Raw genomic sequence first — 15,562 nt, forward strand, 5'->3', positions numbered from 1 at the left:
TCGACTGAGGCACCCATGTGCCCCTTTTACAGTATTTTTTAACATGATGCAATAACAGATAAACACAGGCAAGTTTATTTCCTCCCAACATTTAAGAGAGAGGAAAGCTCTCTATCAACAACCAAATTATGACTTACTCTACTCTTCTCATTCTTGCTCTGGGTTAGTCTCCAGTCACAGAACATACAATAAAGTTTTTTTTAACACAAAAGAAGTAACATATAGAAAACATTTGGAAAACATTCTTATGGAAATTCTAAAAACCTATTACAGTAGTTCTAATATTTTGCTACTTTATATACAAATAATTAAATCACTCCATCTGACTCAACTGTAGCACTAGAAGAGGGAGTAAGATGAGTGAATATGTGTTTTTTATTATAATATCACTTAGGTCTTTTCATTCAGCTGAAATATAAACACATGGTGAATGATTTTTTTAAGACCAAAATATACCTGAATTTCACATACAGAGAATAAGCAGTTTTGGTTTGAATGGCTAATAAATGGTAAGAAAAAAAATCAAATGGGAGAAAACACAGATGATTATCAAGTTTTGACAGTACTATAAAATGTGAAAAACATTCTTTTTTTTTTAATTTTTTTTTTTATTCATTTATGATAGTCACACAGAGAGAGAGAGAGGCAGAGACACAGGCAGAGGGAGAAGCAGGCTCCATGCACTGGGAGACCGACGTGGGATTCGATCCCGGGTCTCCAGGATCGCACCCTGGGCCAAAGGCAGGCGCCAAACGGCTGCGCCACCCAGGGATCCCATATTCTTGTGTATTTTAACACATTTTTATTTTTTTTAAAGATTTTATTTATTTATTCACGAGACACACACACACACACACACAGAGAGAGAGAGAGAGAGAGAGAGAGAGAGAGAGAGAGAGGCAGAGACACAGGCAGAGGGAGAAGCAGGCTCCATGCAGGGAGCCCGATGTGGGACTCGATCTTGGGTCTCCAGGATCATGCCCTGGGCTGAAGGCAGCACTAACCGCTGAGCCACCTGGGCTGCCCTATTTTAACACATTTATAAACTTTCAAAACTAGAGGTTTTTAAGGTTCATGTGAAAAACACGGAGTCCTTCTCTGTACTCCTGTTACTCTCCAATACAGACTTTATTCTTTTGTTTTATAGCATTTAATGTAACTTGTAATTATGTTGTTTTTGTGTACATATTTACTGTCCGACTCCCCAACCTATACTATCATTCATTCTGTCAACAGGTAACTTATTCAGTGAATGAGTAACAATTTGCTTCAATTATGTAAACCACACTCAACCCAAGCATATTTTATTTTTCATAAGTGCTGCCTAAATGTACTGGCCTATCAAAACTGTTAACTTTGCTAACGCTATGATGGCAGTAGTGAATATATTTCCTTAAAATTCTATAACACTTGTCTTTCTATTGCCTCAAAAAACTATAGCTAACATCTAAAAACAGGTTTCAGAGATTCAAAAAAAATGAACAGGGAAGGAGAGTGGAGACATATTCTCTCTTGTACTTCCTTTTATGTTATTTCTCTTCTCTACCTTCTTCCAGTAAAAGATAGGAAGGAAACAGAAGGAAAATCAGATTTGCCTAGGATTTGTACTAGATTTGCCTAGGATTTCCAAACTCATATTTCAACTCAGCCACAGACAACCCTGCTGCACTCAGGCTAAAGATATCACATAGCATTTTTCAGTGGCTTACTGCTGCCACCAGAATACCAAGCTAAACTATATAAAGCTCATCTTTGGATCCTTTCAGTTTCCATTCTAAATAATCTTCGATTTTCTGCTTTTTCACCACTCCCTCTACCCTGTACCCAAGATGCCCAGCACTCTCAAATTGACTTTTGGCTCTCCAACATGGACTACTGCACTCACGTCTTCCTTCTGCCTCAGCAAAAACTATTTCTAGGAGGTACCTATGCTTTTCTAAATGTTGAGGTGATAGGAATTAATACTAAGATGTGAATAATTAACCGACATAACCCTTGCCAGAGGTGGGAGGACATTATTAAGATAAATCACTAACCAGGGAGAAGCAATTTTGTTTTTTTGGCTGCATGTATGGGGGAAGAGATTTTTTTAGCTGAACATTTTCTGTTCCTTTAGCATCAGGGAATGAAATAGCAAAACTACACAGAATTAGCATTATAACCACATATCTATCTACCTTAGTATAACCATAATCTAGCCAGATCTGCCAAGGTCTCTGCTGAGTGGAACTATATACATTGCTACAAAAGACTCCTGTACTGTCATTTTGCCATTAACCTAGGCTGATGATGTGCGTTACCAAAATGTAAATCCTGCTTTATTTCAAACAAAGGCAACTCTTATTACAGTACTTTTACATGATTTCTATCTTTATCTAATCCTTGCAGCTTCTTCAGCCCAAGAACTGGAAGAAAAACCATATAAATAAGAGTCAATTATGCTCATAATCCACAGAGAAGGATAAAAGTAGACAGCAAGGGGATAGCATTGTTCTCTTTGGAACAGCAATTCCCCTTTGTCTAGGAGATAGTGTTGTTCCTCCTAAGGATTCGTGGGGTTTCTGCTACAGTGTGTTTCATTAAGTTCTAAGTTTTATTAACTTCTAGGATAAGAGGGCAAACCCACAGTCAAATAAATTCAGGCATTTAAAAATAGCTCATTTTTGGTTCCTAGCCTACTCTCCCTTTTCCCACGACAGAACTGCCACTGTAGTTCACTGTAAAGTAATAAATAAAGAAAAGAAAAAAAGAAAAACCTGAATGATTTTATACTGTCCGTGAGTTCACATGAAGGAAAGGAACATACCACCAGAATGGAATGGATTCCTGGGACAGCCACTTAGTCCTACCCTCAAATCTAAAACCATTTTTCTCTCACCTTCACTAAATGATTTTTGCTACAATAAATTTGGTTATATTGCCAAAAATGTTACCAACGGGGCACCTGGATGGCTCAGTCACTTAAGCAACCCACTCCGGATTTTGGCTTCTGTTGTGAGATCGAGTCCCATATGGGGCTTTGCACTCACTGGGGAGTCTGCTTGAGATTCTCTCTCCCTCTGCCCCTCCTCCCCCTCTTTCTCTCACTGGAATAAATAAATAAATCTTAAAAAAAAAATGTTACCAAAGACCTGAGCTAAAAAGTATAGTTCTAAAAACTCCTGCTTAATCATCAGGGTGGTGAATCACATTACTTTTCTCCTACTACTTAGCTGAGACAGTTAAGCTCAGAGAAGAATTCCGATTAGCAGGGAGGGAAGACAGGTAATTTGGGGGTGTGGACCATTTTGACAGATATGAAAAGTGTGGGCAGGATGATATACTGGCAGGAAGAAGAGGGAAGGAAAAGAACATTGGAACTTTTTTTTTTTTTAATTTTTGGAACTAACTTTTATTGGGAATTTACTCTGCCCCTGGCATGTACCAGGTTAGGTACCTGTACCTTACCATCTTATGTATTTTTTACAATACTGCAGTGCAAGTACTATCATTCATATTTTACAAAAAAAATACTTAGATTAAATCACTCTCAAAAAGGTCTAATTTGCAGATCTCAGATCAAAACCAAAGACAGCTTATTCACAAAATTCTAAAAGTGGTAAGTACCAAAACAAAAAAGACTGCCCCTGACTGACATCAGGGAGAAACTTTCTTCTAATTTCTTACTTAGTCAAAGGTACCTAGAAGTCAGGCTGTACCATCCAGTTATGTTGTGAATCAAATAACTTTTTATAGTGTAGTTTTTGAATATGATCATAGTTCCAGAATTACAGATAAATGTTTTCAAGTCCCAAATATTTCAGTCCCCAAATTTCAAAAATATCCCTATTTTTAGTTTGGAAACTGGTTTAATTTACCCCAAACACAAGTTATTTGAGATTCATGAGCTATATTAAATGATCTGTTTCACAGTTTTCATGTTTTTACTCGGCCTGAATATGCAATAATTCAGTCAATCTCTTATACTGCACTTCTTAGAGCCAGACACACAGAATTTAATATTATGTTCCCATCCCTACTTCATTCATGCTATAGGGAAAGATATAATTTCATAAAAATAGCTATAAAATTTGATAAATGCTACTAGGCATGTATAAAGTGTTAGGAACAAACAAAAAGGAAACCAATTTAAGGAATGGTACTACTAATCTCTATCATCTGCAGACACATACTTCCAGGTCTAGAACTGGGTATACAGTATGCTGCCTTTTGCCTAAGACAGGGTGGTAGGGAACAGGATATGAACATGTATAGGAAACACGTAAGGTAAGGTGGTAAGGTATATACATGTATTCACTTATACTTTCTTCACCATCTTTACAATTTTAAAGTATACCAGTCGGTGACTTCTAGTGTACGCATAAGGTGGTGCCACAATCACCTCTAATTCTAGAACATGCTCATTACCCCAAAAAGAAGCCCCATTCCCATTACGCAGTCACCCCTTTTTATTTTTTAACCTTTTTCTGAGGTTCTTAATAGCACAACTTTGGACCTCTGAAATTGTTTTCGTTTTGTTTTGTTTTTAAGATTTTATTCATTAATTTGACACAGAGAGAGTGAGCACAAGCAGGGAGAACAGCAGAGGGAGAGGGAGAAGCAGGCTCCCCGCTGAACAGGGAGCCCAAAACAGGGTTCTATCACAGGATTCCCCGGATCATGACCTGAGCCAAAGGCAGATGCTTTATGGACTGAGCCACCCAGGCATCCCTGAAATTGTTTTTTTTATGAAAGTTTTTAACTTTTTCCTCCTGTTTTTATCTTTTTATTCTATATCCTGAGACTGATTATATTTTCTAATCTGTATATTGAAAATTTTAAAAATTTCACCAATAACATTTCAAAGACCTTTTTCTTCTTTTTCAAAATATTTTTGTCTTTTTTTTTTAAAGATTTTATTTATTTATTCATGAGAGACACACAGAAAGAGAGAGGCAGACATACAGGCAGAGGGAGAAGCAGGCTCCATGCAGGGAGCCCGATGTGGGACTCGATCCTGGATCCTGGGATCACGCCCTGGACCAAGGCAGATGCTCAACTGCTGAGCCACCCAGGTGTCCCTATCTTTTCTTATTAATCTGAGTACATTAATAAGATAATTTAAAACATTTTCTTCTGCTTCTAAAGTCACCTCTTTTTCCTCTAGGGACTTTTTCTGTTTTTCTCATGTGCTGAAAGGTCATCGGTTGTCCATTCACATTTAGAGCAGAAGGACAGGGAAATGGTCCTTTGCAAAAAGGAAGTGCTGGAAGGATAAGCCATAAACTATTAAAATGGTTACTAATAAGAGGTGCAAAGCAGGGTGAACTAGAACAAATGTATAATTTCAGGTGAGCAGAAGGGGAACCACATGTTAAGGCTATAGAACCCTGAATTCTATCATGAAAAAGACTTATTTTGGAGCATCAGCTTCCACATTAAAAGCCTCAGCTGTCCCCAGACATTTTGTTCAATGTCTTTCTAGAACTATCTGGTGTTTTGCACGGAGGAAAATGCAAGTTACCTGAGTGGGGGAAGAAAGGAAGATAGGGACAGAGTGGACAAGTGTGAGCAGTTTCCTATTTATAGTCATTCAATTAATTGTCCTTGTTTTCAGCCCCAGTTCTTACTACTGCTCATCTCTGTCCCTGAATCTTTGGAGAAGTGTTGGGCTGATGTAGCTCCTGGCTCAGTGCACTTTGGGCTGCAGCTTCCTGGCTTGTTTCTTCCTTCGACCCACTCCCATTTATCTTCCAACTTCCAGAAAGGTGTTTATTGGTGACCTAATCACTTGTTTCTTTTTGCTGTTTCTAATTCTTTTTTTTTTAAAGATTTTATTTATTCATAAGAGACACAGAGAGAGAGTCAGAGACACAGGCAGAGGGATAAGCAGGTTCCCTGCAGGGAACCCGACATGGGACTTGATCCCAGGACCCCAGGATCATGCGTTGAGCCAAAGGTAGACGCTCAACAACTGAGCCACACCCAGGCATCCCTTTGCTGTTTCTAACCGAATGAATTCTCAAGAGAGACAGAAGTCAAATGCTGGTATCTAGTCCATAATTCTGAACTTTGTACTTTTAAGGAAAAAGGAAGATTTGACTTTCTACAGAAACTTGCAGAGAAAAAAAAAAAAGAAACTTGCAGAGAAAAAAAAAAAAAGAAACTTGCAGAGAAAAAAAAAGAAACTTGCAGAGATCAATACAAACAATTGGTTCTATTTTTTTTCATCTTTTCACAGTGCTTGTCTATAAAGAAATGAAATAAAAAAAAGAAATGAAGTAACTAGCTAAACACTAAGTATTCTTTTGATATCTAATAGAATTTTCATGATTATGAGTTCTTATTCTATATTCTGTTATTGCATGTTCCTGGGGGAAAATTCCATTATTTCATTAGCATTCTAAGGGGTCTACAACCCAAAAAGTTAAGAGCTATAGGATAAAATGAAATGCACTCTTTCAAACAGTGGTGGAAGGTAAAAACCCCCATTCCACATTGCTGTGTTAGAGTGTTAGATCTTAGATTGAAGGTGTTTAAATCACAAGAAATTAAAGTTTGAAAATAATCTTGAAGGGGCGCCTGGGTGGCTCAGTGGTTGAGCATCTGCCTTTGGCTCAGGTCGTGATCCCGGGGTCCTGGTATCGAGTTCCACATCGGGCTCCTGCAGGAAGCCTGGTTCTCCCTCTGTCTGTCTCTCTGCCTGTCTCTCATGAATCAATCAATCAATCTTTAAAAAAGACAAAGGAAAAAAAAATCTTTGTTTCAAAAGCCTAAGGCAATCAAGTAACAAATGACTGTATAATATGTTGGTAAGCAGCATGCACAGGGTGCCCTGTCCAGTGGGTAACAAATCACAGACATTAGCTCTCTGGTACAGCAAGCAGCAGAGTGCTGCAGGACAGCGGTGCCGGATAATTTCCCAATCTGATGATCTGGCTAGCTACTTGGGATATAGCCTTTCAGGTACAATGGAGTTTTACACAGAAGGCTCAGAAACTAAATTTTAGAAGACCCAGATGCTGAGTGAAGATGAGGCTAAAAAGTAACCAAGAAGGGGAGGAAGTGACTGACATATTAGCCAAGAAAGTCAGTACTGCTATAAAATTAAACTGTAAATTGTTAATTCTGGTTCTTTAAAACAGGTTTTGCTGAAGCTACCTAAATGTCAACTTCTAGATTCTAAGCAAATGACATCTGGACATCTGCCATTTCACATACTAGTTCAAGTAATTGTTTTGTTTTGTTTTTTAAAGATTTATTTATTCATCAGAGACACAGACAGAGAGAGAGAGAGAGAGAGAGAGAGGCAGAGACACAGGCAAAGGGAGAAGCAGGCTTCCTGAAGGGAGCCCGATGCGGGACTCGATCCCGACTCGATCCCAGATCCCGGGATCATGACCTGAGCCAAAGGTAGGCACCCAACCACTGAGTCACCCAGGTGTCCCCAAGTAATTATTTTATACATATTTTTAAACAAGTAAAAAAAAAACCTAAAAACACAACAGAGAATTGTATGAATAACAATGTTATTGTTATTAGGGCTAAAATCCCCTAATTAAATATTAATATTTGTTCAAAACAGGAAAATAGAAATATGTGTACGTTGTTAAAGAAAAAAATTTGGTGATACTTGTCAATGCATGGTAAAGATGACTTCACTCAAAGGAGGGGAAGCTATCAAAGAAGGTACAAGACCACTGTAGTAGAACTCTGAAGTGGGCAGGGAGAGATTGGGTTCAGCTCTGAATACTGTTATGGGCAAGTGGGAATTTACAGCCAAGGAGCAGGGTGGGGGTCAGTTGGATGGAAAATTACTAAGAGGAAACATGAAGGGAGAGGGGGATTCTGGCTAAACTGACCCAAGAGAATTTTCACTAGACAGGCCAGTGCAATGAGACATCACCTGGGGGAAAACTCATCAGTTACTGAGAGTGGGCATTCTGTTAAATTGGCTTAGCAGGGTTCTTGCTAAACAGGATTTAAAAAAAAATTCATTTATTTATTTGAGACAGTGAGCGCACGTGCAGGGGGGCAGGGGGAAATGGAGAGGGAGAAGCAGGCTTCCCACTGAGCAGGGAGCCTGATGTGGGGCTCCATCCCAGAACCCTGGGATCATGACCTGGGCCAGAGGCAGACACTTAACCGACTGAGTGCCCCAGGTACCCACTAAAACAGGGTTTTATAAGGAAGTGCATAGATGGGCTTGGAGAAAGGTTCAGGTGACTGACTAAACTTTGGTCAGAGAATCTTTATCAGCATTTACGGGATTATGATAATATAGTGGCAACAATGAAGGTCAGTCACATAGTATATGTGAAAAATATAGTACTGCTGAAGATCTGGGCTATGGTAGCTTTGGTTGGAATACCTGAAGTGAAAGGAAGAAGCTAATACACATTAAGCAAATAAACTCATGTGGTTTTCCCTGGTTGAATAAACTGAAGGTAAACTTTTTCTGAAAACATCTTTAGGAAATAGGGAACAACATTTAAAGATTAATGATTACCATATAATTTTATATGAGTCAACTGTTTAGCTGTCTAGGCTGAATGTACCCTGGAATATATGTATCTAAGTAAATCTTGTTCATCTATTTTCATTTGCTTCAAATGGGTTATCACCACAAATATTTCAGTTAATCAGAGGATAGTTACAGTTCACTGTGGTTTTACTATAAAATTTTGTAAACCAAAAGAAACTCCCAATTACCCACCTAAGCGATGGAATCCAAAGGTGAATCTTTTGGTTGGTGATTTTGAAGATAGCCACAAAGCAAGCAGGGTCAGTATGATGGCACTTAGGTCAGTTAACATATGAAGCGCATCTGTCATGATTGCCAAGCTATTTGCAATGTATCCACCTTGGAGTAAGGATGAGAGGGAAGAAGAAATTAATTAATTAAAATAATAAACATAAGCAAACCAAAAATATGTAACATTCTACCAAACATCAACTTATAACTAAATCTTTATCCTATTACAATTAAATCAAGATACCCTGAAATTTTATGCAAAACATTAATTATGTGTGTATTTTTGTGGTGAAAACGTCCACATCTATGAACAGATTCTTGGAGGAGTCAATGATCCTAAAAAAAAAAACCTAACCACTAAAGTAGGGGCTAACGCATTGAAATTTTGTGTTTTAGTACTGCAGCTTTTACTCAACCTACTAATCGATTCTATTAGTGAAACTAATAACCACAACATCTAAATATTACAAGAAAGCTGAAGGTAGATACTTGTTTGTGAGGATTTGATCACAAAACTAAACCAAAGAAACTTTTTGAATGTACGTTAGTTCAAAACGAAGATTAAATGGATGTGATCACAAGATCACCAGCAATGTCTCCTGCTGCTCTTGGCTCTGCACACTCATCCCTGAAAGAGGGGAATCACATCCATTTACTCCAGCTCTACACAAATACCATTTTTAAAAATGTATTTCCTTGACATTAAAGAGCTGGAAGTCACTGAGAGAAGAATACAAGTTGGTGGCTAATAACATGGGGTTTTGGACTCTCTGAGACTCTCTCCACAAGTTACTTAATACTTTTGAGCTCAGTTTTCTTATCTAAAAAATAAAGATAATACCTTAAAGCTGTATTGTCCAGTAACTTTCTGAGATGATGGAAATGTTCTATTTGTGCTATTCAGTAGAGTAGCCACTAGTCACATGTAGCTTTTGAGCATTTGAAATATGGATAATTCAAGTGAGGAATTTTTATTTTAGTTAACCTAAATTTAAAGAGCCATGTGTTGATAATCACAACAGCAAAAATAGCAGCAAAAATAGCAAAATAAGGACTTCTGAAAATCATCTCCTCCATAAAAGCAATGAGAGCATGGGCAAAAAGGGTCCAAATCAGCTTTTTCAGAACTCTGTAAATTAACCAAAGACTGATACAGTAGTATTCATTCAAGGAAAACGACTAAATCTTTATAGGAATAGGAAACATTATGTGGCTTTGGACCCATCTCCCACTCTCCAGCTCTATGGTAGCCCTGAAAACCAACAGGCAACAACCAGTGAAAACTTCAGTCTGGGAGTCACTGCAAGGGATAAAGGGGGTTAGAGCTCTTTAGTAGCCCCATTCCCAAGGAACTATCATTATCTAATCTGTCTGGTAGTTTCTGGAAGACCATACTAGCAAGGCTGTTTTGACCTGACTTGATTTGGGGGTCTGCCCTAGGCAAATCCTAAGGAATGTTTGTCAAAAACAGTCAAAGGGATTTTAAGACTGCAGCTGCTTGAGGCAATAGATAACAGCGTGTTCCCTATATTCTGATATTTCAGGATGATATTCCTTGGTACGGGTTTATTTTTACCCAATTTTCTGGGTTTTTGTTGACTCTTCTTATCTGGAAATGTATACCCTTCAGTTCTGGGGAAATTTCTTAAATGAAATTTCTTAAATATTGTCGATTATTTCTTTTCTTCTATTTTCTCTATTCCTCAAACTCCTACTATTTGGAGTTTGGATTGATACACTAATTTTCTTTTCTTTTTTTAAGATTTTATTTATTTATTCATGAGAGGCAGAGACATAGGCAGAGGGAGAAGCAGGCTCCCCGATGTAGGACCTATCCTGGACCCCAGGATCATGTCCTGAGTCAAAGTCAAAGGCTCAACTGCTGAGCCACCCAGGTGTCCCGATAATTTTCTTATGTTTTTTTTCTCTTATTATCTATTTCTTTTTTTTTTAATTTTTATTTATTTACGATAGTCACACACACAGAGAGAGAGAGAAGAGGCAGAGACAGAAGCAGGCTCCATGCACCGGGAGCCTGACGTGGGATTCGATTCCGGGTCTCCAGGATCGCGCCCTGAGCCAAAGGCAGGCGCCCAACCGCTGCGCCACCCAGGGATCCCTTATTATCTATTTCTATCTTTTTGCTCTACTCTCTGAGAGATTACCTTAGTTCATCTTATAACTTTTCTTTGGAGTTTTAAATTTTTTTGTTTTCATTAATAAAAACAAATAAATGAATATCTTTATTCATTATAAAGAAAGCTCTTTTCTTTACCTTGAATTTCTTTTTTAAAGCAGCCTAGGGCCGCCCGGGTGGCTCAGCGGTTTAGCACCACCTTCAGCCCAGGGCCTAATCCTGGAGACCCCAGATTGAGTCCCACGTCGGGCTCCCTGCATGGAGCCTGCTTCTCCCTCTGCCTGTGTGTCTGCCTCGCCACCGCCCCCCCACCCCCGCCGGTCTCTCATGAATAAGTAAATAAAATCTTTTTTTTTTTTTTTTAAAGCAGCCCAAATAAATAAATAAAGCAAGCAAGCAGCCTTTTTGAGTTGCCTGGGTGTCTCAGCAGGTTGAGTGCCTGCCTTCGGCTCAGGTCATGATCCCAGGGGCCTGGGATGGAGCCCCACATCAGGCTCCTTGCTCAGCTGGGAGTCTGCTTCTCCCTCTGCGCCCCTGTACTCCTTCTCTCTCCCTCTCAAATAAATGAATAAAAATCTTAAAAAAAATAACAAAGCAGTCTATTTTTATAGATATATAATCTCTTATTTCTGTGGATACTAACTATATATTTATTATAATCTGTTTAGTTTCCTTATTTCAGTTTTTCTCTTTACTCACACTTCTGGGAATACCTGGTGCAACCAATTCTAGGCCTACTTAGGATTCTTTTTGTTCTACTCTTTGAGAGATTACCTTAGTTCATCTTATAACTCTTCTTTGGAGTTTAAAATTTTTTTGTTTTCATTGTTCTTTACCCTTGAATTTCTTTTTTAAAGCAGCCTATTTTGCCTGACTTCTAAAATTGGAGTTCTTCAAAACGGTCTTTTTTTTTTTTTTTTCCAAAATGGGTGGTTTTTTCCATTCTGATAGCATTACACACTATCTCTTAACTTGACCATTCTTCTGAACTATAGACTCAGATATATATCTAACAGCTCACTAGACATCTTTACTGGCTATTTTACATACATCTGATAATTAACAGGTCGAAAACAACCCTTGAGCCCATGCCTAAATCCTGCTCTGTATTTTCTCCCTGCCTCATAAATGACATACATTTCCATACACTCAGTTACTCAGGTGAGAAACTACAGAATCAACCCCCATATCTAAACCATTAGCTAATTTTGGTAATGTTACCTTGAGAATGTTTTTCAATCAGTACATTTTTCCCCATCCACACCAGTCCAAGCTGTAATCATTTCTTGTCTGGACTTCAGTAATAGTTTACTCGCTTCCATTTTTGCACCCTCCAATCCATCTCCATATAAGGTCCAGAGTAATCTTTTAAAAAGGTAAATCCCATCATATCACTCTCCACTTAAAAGCCTTCACTGTATTTTTCATTGTACTTAGAATTAAAAACTACACTCATAATGTGGTCTATTAGAACTAGCCTGGTCTGGCCCTCCAGACTCTTTCGTCTTGCTTATTATATTCCAGTCAAACTTGCCTTCTTTTTAGATCCTTTTAAAGAATGGAAGGTTTTTAGGACATTCGGACATGCAGTTCTTTTCACCTGGAAAACTCCACTCCCTTTCCTTGAGTAACTCCTACCCCCCCCCTTTTTTTTGGCTTAACTGTACCTGGCTCATACATACATAAAATATGTCCCACTGTTACTATATCTTATAGTACTTTGTTCTTTTTCTGTAAAACACTAAAGACCGTATGAACTTTAAATTCATTTGTGTATTTATTTAACATCTGTGCCCTCCATCAGACTGCTTCAGATAGTAGGTTTTACAATAGTTTTGTCTTCATTGTATATCCATAATATTTAATATAGTGCCTGTCATAAAGCAAGTACTCAAAAAATACTTGCTGAATGAAAGGAAGAAAAGAATGGACCTGTCTAAAGTCTCAGTGCAAGTTAGTGGCAAAGCCAAGATTCAAAATCAAGTCTTCTCTTTCAGATCTTTAAATTACTTCATTTTTAAAATTACTCCATACTTTCTACATAGGATGCTTTATTTCTAAGTGTTTTTGATACACTTTAATAAATGCTCTACTATACACAATTTAATTCAAATATTCTGAATATGTTAATTGCCTATCCCAAGGAATTAGCATTTCTGTATTTTTTAACCAAATATTTTTATCTTTTAAGACAAAGTATTTTAATTTTTTTATGATAGTCACAGAGAGAGAGAGAGGCAGAGACACAGGCAGAGGGAGAAGCAGGCTCCATGCACTGGGAGCCTGATGTGGGATTCGATCCTGGGTCTCCAGGATCGCGCCCTGGGCCAAAGGCAGGCGCCAAACCGCTGCGCCACCCAGGGATCCCCAAGACAAAGTATTTTAAAGAAAATACTTATTGTGGCTTTCACAAAACAACTTTACCAAAGGAGAGATTTCAAAAATGGTATGTCAGGACAATTTTATCTTAATAATTTTTACTTAGACAAAATAAACTCTAAATCAATTTTAAGGGGGAAAATTGTAATTAATATGATTTTAACTTCAAATATTAAATATTAACTTCAAGAATTACTACATCTGATTGACTCTATATTCTAGCTCTGTGAATTTGGGCAAGTCATTGGATGTTAGTCTGTAGAGGTCATACCTTATCTGGCCACAGCTTCACTCTTTCCTTTTAATTTCTTTACAGCTTAAGCATTTATAACTCTCTATCACAATAAACATTAATTCAACAAAAAATACTTATTGACCGTCTATTCTGTGCCAGTCATTGTTGAAGGTGCTGGGAATGAAGCTTATATTTCAGTGGAAGAAGACATGTTAAACAAGTAAATACACATAATAAGCAAGATCAGTCTCAAGATGCTGAGGGCTTTTAAAGTTGGGGAAGAGAACAGAGAAGATGAGATATTTACTTTAGTCAGAAAATGTCTCTCAGAGGTATCTTTGGGGATACTATTATGAATGTCAAGAAACCAGCCAAGAGAAGCTTTGGGAAAAGGCACTCCAAAGGCACTGCTTTGGGAAAAGGTTAAGCACTGTTTTTGCAAACCTCAAGTTTTGATCTATTCGTGGAACACGAAATCAATTTAAGTGGGCTGAGGCCACAACTGAAAAAATATTAGAAAGCACCACAAGAAATGAGACTTTTTGTTTCAGTTATACATATATTTATACATAGATGACTGTGCATGTGTGTACATAAACATGTATGCATGAAAGCCTACCCAGGTCACAATGTTAAGTGTAGTTTTTACTATAGTGAGGTCAAAAAAGTTTGAAAGCCACTGACGTAGAGGGACCAGCCAGTTTGAAGGCCTTATGGACAGTAAAGAGCTTTGTGAGTCACGGGGAGAAAAGAGGCCGGCATGGCTGAAGTATGCACTGGGGAGGAGAGGTGTAGAATGCGGTAGGAAAGGTATATAATTTTCCTACATGTAACCTCTGGCCATCATCTTAATCTGGACTGCCACCTCTGTTCTAGTAATGGTTCATCATTAGGAAACAACATGGCAGGATAACCTCCCTGCTTTAATGTCACTTTGTAAACTGTCACTATGAGAAGTTAGCAGTTACACTAACATGCCTACGTAATTAATCTCTAAGAATGTATTTTATAGTGAGAATGTATTACTTGAATAATTAAGATGTGAAAAAAACAAGTTCATAAATCCTGGGGGGAGCCCTGTGGTTCCTTTCAGATCCTCACTCTAACGAAAAAAATAAAGAGACCGGGATGGTACAAGTGGCTCTCCCACTAACCAGCTAAGCGTTCTCACCACTTATCGAAGTCTCTGGGCCCTCAGACTCCTATGTGTGAAAAAGACGGCAGAGGAGGTGTTCAGTAAGGTCATTTCGTGCTGTAAAATTTTATGATTCTATGTTATTCTAGATCATTTGCTATTTTAGATGATGCAAAAATTAACGTGGTGTTTTATAAAAAAAAGAAATTTTTTTTTTTAAAGAGGAAGTTACATGATATACGATGAAGCTAAATGTCCTTAACTTTACAGTAGTAGGTGTCACAGTGTTTGGAGAACCAGAAGAAAAGTCAAGAGTTATCTCTGAAAGTTTATGTTGTACTTGGGTTGATCTGTACTTTGGAACCGTGTGGACTTTTCATATCATGAGACCGGTATCTTGATAAATAACAAATTTCCTGAAAAGAAAGTTTAAACCTCAAATCGTGTGTAACTAAAGCTTGACGACACCCTTCGGGACAAGGTAAAGGGAGAGTGAGTTGGCACCACAACTCACCTACAAGTTCTCCAATCATGAAAAGCAAGTAAAGAACGGCAGCAATGGTCAATCTGGTTTTCACCTTTCTCTGCTTCAGGAACTCTCGCTGTCTGCTGCAGTTGTCACAGGGGTCCACCTTCAAACTCAGCTGGCTGTTGGTCAAAGGTAAGTCCTGGTCCAGCAAGGAATCATCGTCGGCCTGCAGGGCCGGGTGCGCCCCGTTCATAGGCCTTTCTGGGATTTCAGAACCATCATCGGCCACCACAACTCGAAGTTTGTTAAAGCGAGGAAGCCCCTCGTCCCCCACCTCGTCCGAGAAGTCAAAGGCGCTGGTGTCATTTAAAAACAGCGGCGCATCATCCTTCCTTAGCAGAGATTTGAGGCGCTTCCACGCGCTGGATCCGGCCATGGCAGAGGCTGCGCGGCCGCGGCACGGAACGGCTCGG

At 38.5% G+C, this 15,562-nt stretch overlaps 1 protein-coding gene across 2 annotated transcripts in view; it reads right to left on the minus strand.

Moving 5' to 3' along the window:
* The window catches only part of SLC30A4 (solute carrier family 30 member 4), a 28,897-nt gene extending 13,335 nt beyond the window's left edge, over nt 1-15,562 (minus strand). Inside the window, exons 1-3 of one of the 2 annotated variants that reach the window (XM_055316854.1) lie at nt 15,135-15,562; nt 8,696-8,842; nt 6,405-6,709 (exon numbers count right to left, since the gene is read on the minus strand). In XM_055316854.1, the coding sequence (XP_055172829.1) occupies nt 6,705-6,709; nt 8,696-8,842; nt 15,135-15,525 (543 nt within the window). In that variant the 5' untranslated portion in view covers nt 15,526-15,562 and the 3' untranslated portion in view covers nt 6,405-6,704. Of the gene's footprint in view, nt 1-6,404; nt 6,710-8,695; nt 8,843-15,134 lie in introns of those variants that run through there. The other variant, XM_055316853.1, reaches the window with a different exon arrangement.

The sequence above is a fragment of the Nyctereutes procyonoides genome, unplaced genomic scaffold (genome assembly GCF_905146905.1).
Source record: "Nyctereutes procyonoides isolate TBG_1078 unplaced genomic scaffold, NYPRO_anot_genome, whole genome shotgun sequence".
In the NCBI taxonomy this organism is placed as follows: domain Eukaryota; kingdom Metazoa; phylum Chordata; class Mammalia; order Carnivora; family Canidae; genus Nyctereutes; species Nyctereutes procyonoides.